Raw genomic sequence first — 10,771 nt, 5'->3', positions numbered from 1 at the left:
AGAACATTTCCATTATAGGGAATGAAGAAGAAAAAATATGTAGAACAAGATTTCATTCCCCCTGTGTTGCTATTTTTCGTGGGAAACCCGGCGAATAAAAGTTTGTGCAGGTGCCTAGATTAAAACAACATTTGTTCACGCTGTTAAAACAATGAGGAGATGTGGCTGTAATTGTTATCTAGATGTGAGTGAAAGGTACGCCAGAAGGCTCTCTGCAACATCAAGTCAAGTTTAACAAATTCAATATGCATCCCATCAAAACCGAACCTTTCTATATATAAAATGGAGGCAAACAATCTTGATTTTGGAACTGGCCTTCAGCAGAATGGAGTATATGAGCCTTAATTCTACCCTGTCTAAACATCGTGTATCATGATACCTTCCTCACCACAAACAAATTCTCGAACACCTGGAAGTCAAATGTCAACGTTGTTTGTTTCTTTTTTAATGACGTCATAACAACACATATTTAACTAAACGACAAGAAATGACTATTTTTCAGATTTATCAATTGACATTCCTTTGTGCACTTTTCAATAATCATTGCAGCGTTAAAAATAATACATGTATGTGTACATTTTGTATATTACTATTAAAAGGCGGCGATGGGGTGGGACGGGGACCCGTTTCCCAGAAATATATATTTTTTTAAATTATCATGTAATGACTCGACCTTTAACATGACACCAAAGAGGCTCTGTAATGCTCTAAGAGGCAAATTTTATGTATTTGAAAATGGAAAATCTCGTGCGGTCACTATGATCCTTCGCATAATAACAATGAATATGATGGATTGCACTCAGCTGAACATAGCTATGGAATCAAGATATAAACACAGACGTAGTGCGCTTAAAATGGGGTCTTATATGCTTAAGAATGCAGGATCAGGAACCCCCACCCCACCCCCTTCTAAAAAAAATGAGAAAAGGGGGGGAAATCCCTTCAAAAGTCTACGTAGCATATTTAAAGCAAGCTTTTCTCATTTGTGGTTGTCATTGCAAAGTTTGTATGCAAAATCAGGCGGGGAGGGAGGAGAGGAACCGGTTCTGTCGCTACTTCCTTGGATTTTTCCCCCACTCTTTTTTTAATGAAAGAAATCGCCGCCCCTGCATGCTACATACACGTACCAATAACCGGAGATGAAACGAGAAACTAAAACTTAATCACGTGGGGCGGAATAATATTAAAACTGATATGTATATATGTATACTGTACAATTGTGCTTTAAGGTAATTTCACATTATAAGAGTTTAGTTTATTTACTCTAATGCACTTATTTGATTTTATAAATTACAAGTTAAAACTATTTAATCAAAACCGGTGAGCCACGTGCGTGCAATCGGTAGTTGTGACTGACAGCAACCATTATGTACAACCGAGAGAAATGGGAGACGTCAATATATATATATTTCCGTTTTGTTTACATGGGTATAGTGCTGGACTAAAGTGATTTAGTAGAAATTAAAAATATAAACAGTTTGATGGGAATATTTACAAAGCAAAATCGAATTATTGAGGTGAGATCTATTTTTTGTTTACGTGACGACATGACATCACGTGAGATGTGCTTCTAGCGGAGATCAAGCCCTTTTGATACTGCGAAGTCTTCGATCATCTGCAGAGGAAGGGAAACGAGAACGAGAGAGAAAGAGAGAGAGATGGGGAAGGAGGAAGGAGGGATGAAGAGATAAAGAGGGAGGGAGAGAAAGAGAAAGAGAGAGAGAGAGAGAGAGAGAGAGAAGAAAAAGAGAGATGGAAGAGGTAGGGAGGGTAAATATAAAAACAATGATCAATTAAACATCGAAAGAGAACAGAGAATTATTAATTCTATTCTAGTTACCATTCAAAACTTTCTTACTTTCAAAAATAATAAAGTGATGGTTCAATCAATTGCTAAAAATATATTATTCCTTTTAATTGGTGAATCTAATTGTAAGGTCAAATCAATACTCGTATACTTCAAGCTGCATCAAATGATATAATCGAACAACTTAGATCGGGATTATATGCTGGGTCACCTACTCAATATGTTTTCTACGAAATCGAATGTCCTCCTTTGAAGACTCCCAGTATCTTTGTTATTTTTCGTGCTTTAAATATATATTTGTTTCTAATTCAATGTTGGTACGTGATCGTTTGTTGAACCATCATATACACGTGTTGTACTACATATTTGGTGGTAAATGGATCAAATTGGAAGTCAGTATAGAATCGAGTAGAGAATTGTCTGGTATTGTATAGTATAATGATGTGAAATGTTTGATGCCGTTATATACGCTTCAGGATGGACAGTGCAGGGTGACGATATAGGCAGGAAATACTATTAAAAAATACCCAGTCCAGTTGCGTACACTGCATTTACTCCATATTAAAGTATATATTTTTATTTTTTTTAAAGAAGAGGAAAGAGTCATCTACGTTGTCGAATGTATCATGTACGACAAATGGACTTAGCCACTGACGTATGAAGAGGGGGATACTGCCTCTTAAATGTTCCACGCCGAAAAGTTCAGGATATATATATTCTTTAACTCTCTTATTCGACTTCAAATAAAGCAGAACAGATAAGGGGATACGATTGGATTGAATTATATATATTTACTGTATTATCATTGTTTGCTTACTCTGAGCGTGTTGAGCAATTCATATCTTTTTCATATAAGTCATATAAGTTTTCTTCCAACCCTATCTGTCAAAACTTTTGAAAGCTATGAATATATTGATTTCTCACTACAATGTTCTAATGATCACGGGAGGGATGTCTCAATATAATACTTTGTCTTATGAAGGGCATTTTGGTGGATGTGAACATCCCCATCAATGGGCAAATGAGTGACTTTACATGTAATATTTCCTGTAGGATTCAAAAGAATGACACTCGTGTACAGGGGCGGCGATCTCGGGGGGGGGGGGGGACAGGGGGGACACGTCCCCCCTCAATTATTTTAGGGGGATTATCCCCCCGGAAAATCTGAAAAAGTGCCCCCAAAAAGTGTATATCAAATACTGATTAAAGACTGCAACAAACATTTAGGCTCTGGAGGGCCCAAGAGTGCAGTGTTTAGACAAATAAAAATGCAAACATCTTCTTGCTCGGGAACTATGCTCCCTCGCATAATATCCTTCAAAGTGTTCAGGTAAATATTGTGGAAAAGAGAAGTGTGAAAAAAGTATATTGCTTGTGTTTATACTATAGTTTTGCTAAGAAAAGTAATTTTTTAATACAACAAAACTTCAAAAATCTGTGCGGGGGTAGTCACGTTCGTCACCTTCAGTCCTCTCATTCACTATGCTTCCTCGCACTGGCGTAATGATTGGGGGGGGGGGGTCAGGCAGTTGCCCCTCTAATAAAATTCAAACGTGGTTTATTTCTAATTCGATACCAGTGATTTATAAATGGTGCTGAAATATGGCATGGTTTTTCCCTGTGCTTCCGGGAGCTCTGCCCCCTAGACCCCACCTAGGGCCGTAATGCGGCCCCTGGTTGCTCCTCTGACCGTAAACAAATGCCTTAACACCCTGAGCTTCGCCCCCTTGGACCCTACCATGGGTCCTAGGGCGGGCCCTGGATGCTCATCTGACCGTTATAAAATGCCTAAAACCCCTGAGCTTCATGGGGCTAACCCCTGAACCCCAATTTGAAAAACGTTCCGCGGGGTCTTCATGTAACTTGTAAGAGTAAGGGTGATGCGGATTTTTTCTTCTTCTGCCCCCTTCCCCAAGCGTTTTTTTCTCATTACACCATTGCTCCCTCGTCCCTCGCATTTCGCCCCCCCCCCCCTCCCCCGTCATGAAAAGAATTTGCCGCCCCTGCTCGTGTATGTAACTGTGTTACCAGAGTTTGAACAAGCACGTTTTTACCGGCTCCCCCATAAAAGCCTTTACTCATTCCGACCATGGACCCTACTAATATAGGTCCATATTCCGACACTGCACTCAACCAATGTTACAGAATAGTTGTTATCTAGTAGGGATCATGGGGTGAAATATAATAGCACTTTGATTTTTTATTGGAATATTAACAAAAACTTCTTATGTTGTCAGTATGATATATTTCGCACAGAATACCCCCCCCCCCCACAAATATAAAAGAAACAAATAAATCAATACATTATCGAATAACAAAGATAAAACTGCCCATGATAGAATGAGAGCTATTTCCCTTTACTTCTTCATCGTGATCTTTAAACTTGTTATATCCAATGGAAACAGGACATCCTGACAGAACTACATCAAGCTGAATTGTCTTCGTCGTATTTCCCGACTGCTAGCTTGTTGATATAACCACGACCATGGTGAGGGTCATGACCATCGGTTTGACCGTATCTCTGCCCGTCTCTTGCCTGTCACTAGACGGTGGTTCAAAGCAAACACTACAGAGCCGTTAAAGGATAGGGTTTACTAGTGTCGAGGGTGTGGCGTGATGCATGCCGTCAACTTCCACCATTAAACCAACAACCTTAACTCTGCCCTTCAAATATCTCCTTCCCTTCCATCAAATGAAAGCATGAAACCAGGTTGAATGGCATCCTTTCGAATCGTTCATCTCGTCATACAAAATAGAATTGTCATTAAATCATAAAGATTCTATGTTATAATCGCAAAAATTGCGCTACGCTACTCAAACTAGATCATCCACAATTTTGTTTGGATTTGAGAATGATGTTGAACTGAATTATGACACTGATTCGAGAGGTTGTTGGAAGTATTTTTGTAGAAAGAAGGAGTCCAACTACAATAGATTAAGTTAGTTGATAGTAGAGTAGTCTTATATAGGCGGGCGCTGTCTGTTTTATATTTCTTTAAATTGTTAGTCAATTTCAGGATAATGTTTGAAGCTGATCGCCTTTTTCGATCAATCAGGGTTATAAATAAGTAAATATTAAGTTAAGAAAATGGACACATGGAACTAACCTGTGTTGGACCGACGCGTCGGTTCTAACTGTCTTCGTCATAATGTACGGAATACAGTATAGGCCTATTCAATCGATGTATTGCCGAATATCTAACGATTCAGACGGAGGCTTTTAGTAATTGTAATATACCTTATTTTGAGTGTTTGAGCCTTTGATGTGAAAAAAGAGTATTTCTAAATCTTGCATATGTTGGGAAACATATCATTTGGCATTACAAACATCCAGTGGGAAGATAACACTATTTGATGCAATACAAAATTATAGCATTAAATAAACTATGTATACCACTCGTTGGGAATTCCTCACAACTCTGGTAAAACAAAATTAATTAATCATAGTTTAAAGAAATTATAAAAATAATCACTGACTGCAATGGTACAATAACGAGCTTACAAAAAGTATTTTGTTCATATTCCCGTTTGAAACATAAATAACCAAAAAAGAGGTCTTCGGGCATTTTATGAGAAATGAAATTGAAATCCCTCTCTGATATAGGCCTACGATCTGTCGTGTTTTAATCCTAAATAGTTTTCATGTGCTCCCATTTACTTGCCTATCCAACTTCCCTTTTCCTTGTTTGTTTCTGGTCTATCTATATATCTCTCGCTCTCCTTCTCCTCTCCCCCTCTCTCCATTGCTTTCTTCTTCTTCCTCTTCTTTCTCTAGTCTACCTTCAGTCTAATATTTAGTCATTGCCTCGGTATGCACATGATCATTTGGTATATCTTCAACATGATTGCATTTACTTCTTTCAGGTAAGTCACTGTACAATTCACACCACGTTATAAAAAAGTGCGTTTTTAAATTGTCTGTGTTCGGCGTAGTTCAGTTGGCCTTGTTGCCATTTCTTACGCAATACTTTAGGTGGGAGGTGTGTCAAAAGATTCCACTTGAATCACGTTGCCACTCACATTTTAATTAGACTTTGACAAGTGGATGGGGTGAATGCAATAAGAGTCATGAAATCCCGCTGAATCTCATACCCTACACACCGTTTAACGAGAAAGGCCACTGTGAGGAGCGAAAAATAATTATGAAGAAAGGTCGTGTAACATGGGAGACAGAGGGTGGGTAACAGTTTATATCACAGTGGGCGACTTCAAAATGGATTTGCAAATGGGTAATATAAATGACGTAACACTCTGAACACGCACCAAGGTCGTGAGGAGTAAAAGCTATTCATGATATGAATATTATTCTGACAACTATATTTATAACCTTTGCAGGAATCTAGATTGTAATTATTTTCATGCATCAGGCATAAATGTTCATTTCTATTCCGCCCTATCTCTATGTCCTTCTTTTCTAAGCACATAGGGACTTTCTTTACGTTAGTGATATGCGCTATACAAATAACGTTCATTATTATTAAGGTGGAGAGTTTTGACGAAGGCATAGACAATTATTGCATGACAGCACTTGGAGGTTTTCTTTGAAGTTTAAGGGGTTTTAATTGATTACAGAACTCCACGACTTCCCCTTTCTCAACAAGTACAGTCCAAACTTTGCCTCTATGTTTTACAAATAAATCAAATAATTAATCAACATGACTGCTCCCTCTTACCTAATACCGACAATACCCACAGGTAATCTTCGTTCCATAAATGACACGTCTGCACTCGTGATTCCCACATCAACTCTTTCCACTGTCGAAAAACGATTTATTTTAACTGCTTCTCAAATCTGGAAAACATAATTCATACTCTAGAGTCTAGAAATTCCGTCAAAATTAAGGAAACAACAGAGGACCCATCTTATTTCCTACAATAAGGGAGTTTACACATACAATCTGCGCATGGGCAGATAAAGGTCATTTGTACCAAAAAAGGTAAAACCCACAGAGATGAATACTGGATATGCGCTCATGAAAGTTATGTAACATTATTCATTTATGCACCAACGGTACATTCTGTGATACGCAGGTGGAAGTATTCTTTTCAAGAGGGCAAACAAAAGGTATTCATGAAGCACATCTAGGACTTTGGCAGTTATTATTCTAAATGCTCAAAGTGGAACTTCTCCATGTGTAAAAGATCTGTGGATATTTGGGGTCATTTGTACCATGTGCTATCTGTAAAGTCCCTTTATAGAGCTAGTCTTTTTTGTGTTTTTGTCTTAAGTATTTTACTTTGTCAGCGCTATCGTAATGGTACTTCTTAGTTATAGCGCAGTATTGGGGACCTATTGACCGGTTAACCCTTCAACCGAACTGTGCTTTCAAAATATTCAGACAGACGAGGAGTCAAATATCAGTCCAAACTTTAATGAACCATGCAAACAAAAAAATAGTGTGGGAATGCGCAAATTCCTTGGAAAAGAATCTACCAAATGCTTCGCCCTGTGAGATGATCACGAAATGCGCATCTCTGTCGTCTATAAAACAGTGACCATGTGCCGTCATAACATTGAAATGTAGTTTTAAGAAGTCAAGGTACTTTCATGCTAGTGATTATACGATTGATGTCCGAGTAAAAGAGGACATGACGTTTGTGCAAATAAATGAGTCGAAGCTTTTCCGGTAAATGGCACAATTACGAATTGGTTCAGAAAGTAGTCAGACAAATGGAATTTCATTGCAGATCCAGAATTTTAACCTTGTCCAAATAATTCCAAATAAGTCTTTTGAAATAAAACATGGGAATGCCGTCATCTCATTTAATGTTATCAAATATTTTCATTAATTTCAATTTGTATCATAATTCGGACGTCAATGTTTTAGAAACCCTAATCAAAATTAATAGCTTTAGAAACCCTAACATGTTTCGGCAATAATTCATCGTTTCCCGTTGCAATGAATCTCTATATCACAATGTTCTCAACACATGGATACAATAGGGTATGGCGTCTGCCTCATCAATGACAAATGGCAAACAAATTATATACAAAGCGAGAGAGAGAGGTAGAACGAGAAAGAGTTACGGGGGAGGAAGAAAATAAACAGAAAGAGATTGGAGGAGAGGAAGGGAAAGGAAGAGAGAGAAAGAAAGAGAGAGAGGGGGGAAGAGAGACAGAGATAAAGAGTGTGTGTGTATGTGTGTGTGTGTGTGTGTGTGTGTGAGTAAGAGAGAGAGAGAGAGAGAGATGATAGAAATTAGAGAAATTAATGATGACGAGAAGAAGGTGACATGACATCTCCTTCGCTTGCATTTTACGTACCTGTATATACATGGTATAATAATTATGATCAGTGCTCCCCTCACACAATGACACCCGTGTGTGTCTCTCAATGACAAGACACATGAGGCGCCACTGCCTCTGTTAATGTGCCTTGCTGGTTATTTTCAGCTAAAATGTATACCTCCAGGGGGTGTTTCACAAAGACCACGAGTGACTTTAAGTCGGACTTAACTATGGTAGGCCGTTCATGCCACTGTTTTCACCATTATGATCTTTAGATATTACATTTTTATTCAATAATGAACTATCCAAAAATGTAAATTCTGTAGATTTGTGACCATGATTTGTACGTCATTTGAGAGACCAATGCCAGTCAATGGTGAGAGCAAACAGTGGCATGAATGGCCTGCCATAGTTAAGTCCAACTTAAAGTCGATCTTACTCTTTGTGAAACACCCCCCCCCCCCCAGGTTCCCATTCCTAATTTCATGTTACAAGGTCCACTCCCTTCCCCTGTTCCCCCACATCTTCCATCCATATGTTTTCCGCACTACTTCACCCAAACAAAATTCGCCGCCATCTATATCCCTTTTCTGTTCTCTCTTTTTGTTTACACACAGTACGTTCTTTTTGTTTCTTTTGTTATATATCTTGTATCTAACCATTAATCTCTTCAGTGTCACATGACAACTGATTATGCATTTCTTTGTCACGTTGAAATTGTTTTATATCTAATTAATCACGGCTTTCAATCTGCTTTCAACTAGATTGTATCCAGGTGTTATGTCCACGCTGTCTGGGTTGTCTTCATATCGCAAACAAATAACCTAGATTTGACGCAAATTTCTCATGAACTAGTTTATGAGAACAAAGAACTTAACAGACGAATGCTCAAAGTTTAATAACCCCCTAAGAAACGGGTTTTCAGCGAAATATGTAGGTGAAAGAAGTACAACATTTTCCAATGTTCTAAACACGTGGAATCGTTCCTTCATTTCTTTAAACATGTTCAAAGTCGACATAATAAGTCAGACGCTTTCTATGGAAAAGATAAGTAAAATTGTCATGAGCAATTTATATAGAAAAAAGGACAATAGATTGAATTGATAATCACACTAGTGCAAATGCAAGTTCAATGATAAGATTCGTCTGGCAGCATTTCCATGTTAGGCCTAGAAAGAGTGTGCGCAGTATATAATGGAGAATGATACCAAAATGAATTATTTCATTATAAATCGCAATTGTGTGGCTGTATAGTGCTTTTTCGCGAAGTTTCCTATGATTATGAGTTGAAATGCAATAGAGATACAATTATTGAAGAAATAGCATATCGAAGTACGTCACAGAGAGTAAAATATCATCTACCCGTTCTTTTTTTGAAGAGCACAATATCATCTCTGCACATCCTTTGTGTGGTACTTTATTTGCCTGTCATAGTTCCTAGTCGGCTCCTCAATTGGATAGATGGTAATTTAAGGATGCCCTTTGCTCTAAATATGCCTCATTTCCTGGCTATGATTGCAGTCATGTTCTTAAATTGTTTGCATCATTGTCTCATTACGTATATACGTACATGTGCTGTTCATCTTGAAAACGGTGAAAACGGAAACTCGTTTTATTGTCGTCTATCTGTGCTCTTGTCTGTCTCTCTCTCTCTCTCTCTCTCTCTCTCTATCTCTCTTTATCTCTCTATCCCCTCCCCCTTCCTTCCCCCTCTCTCCCTCCTTCACTCTGTCTGGGTATCTTTTTCCATCATGGTTCCAACCAAATAACGGTATTTACCGCATATAAAAGCTGCGCTATATAAATGTATTATTATTATTAGTAGTAGTAGTAGTAGTAGTAGTAGTAGTAGTAGTAGTAGTAGTAGTAGTAGTAGTTTTTTATTATTATTATTATATTAAAACAATTTTTGAATAGACATGTAATTGCCAAGGAAATTGCGACGATGTAATAACGGTATACAAAAATGTATATGCCTTTTTGTTTTACATCACGTCTGTGAGAAAACCACGCATCTAGATATTAATTACCTTCTCATTCATCCTAATTTGTTTTATTTTTGTTCGTATCTTCAGCAGACGCATGATAATCATTTACATTGTCCTGCATTTACTATACTAATACTACTATTCCATTATCACCATTATCCAAGCCATTATCTTAAAGATAGTAATAATTACTTTTTCAGCAATTAATGAAAATATAGTAGAACTAATGGTATGACAATCCTATTTCAAAAGAAAAAAGAAGAAGTTTCCATTTCCTCATTTAGAAATTGGATTTTTCAGGTGCTTAACTGATCGAGTTTTCATCTTCACACTGGAAACATTACTGCTTTTTAATTGTTAAAAAAAAACGTAGAATGTGATTTATATCAACAGGAATTTTTGACGAAAGTTTACAGAATCGTGAATGTGAATGACAAAATTGCGATTCTTAAACTCCATCATGTCACTAGCTTAAACCTTAAAAGATAAGTACGATATCAGCTATTTTGTCTTTTGAGGGTGCTTTGAAGCATATTCTTCGTTTCTATATCGTGCATATCCTAGGTTAGATTTTTCTGGGGGCGGTCCCCCTATAAGAAAACTATTGAGTAAAAACCAAAAAAATAAAAATTGTCTTTAAAAAAGTTTATGCTTATTCCCAGAAGATGTGAAGACATTTGTAAAGAGATTAGAGAGATTTAAGCCACAGCGGACCGATAACTGAAGGATGATGCTCAAAAGACAAGT

The 10,771-nt window shown here is 37.5% G+C and overlaps 1 protein-coding gene across 1 annotated transcript in view; it reads right to left on the bottom strand.

Moving 5' to 3' along the window:
• Positions 1 to 643: 643 nt before the first annotated feature.
• The window catches only part of LOC100892147, a 49,129-nt gene continuing 39,001 nt past the window's right edge, over positions 644 to 10,771 (bottom strand). Inside the window, exon 5 of the mRNA XM_003725953.3 lies at positions 644 to 1,615. Coding sequence (XP_003726001.1) covers positions 1,571 to 1,615 — 45 coding nt within the window. The 3' untranslated portion in view covers positions 644 to 1,570. The remainder of the gene's footprint in view (positions 1,616 to 10,771) is intronic.

This window comes from Strongylocentrotus purpuratus, unplaced genomic scaffold (assembly GCF_000002235.5).
Source record: "Strongylocentrotus purpuratus isolate Spur 01 unplaced genomic scaffold, Spur_5.0 spur5_scaffold_6, whole genome shotgun sequence".
Taxonomy (NCBI): domain Eukaryota; kingdom Metazoa; phylum Echinodermata; class Echinoidea; order Camarodonta; family Strongylocentrotidae; genus Strongylocentrotus; species Strongylocentrotus purpuratus.
This window is presented reverse-complemented; position numbering and strand designations above follow the sequence as displayed.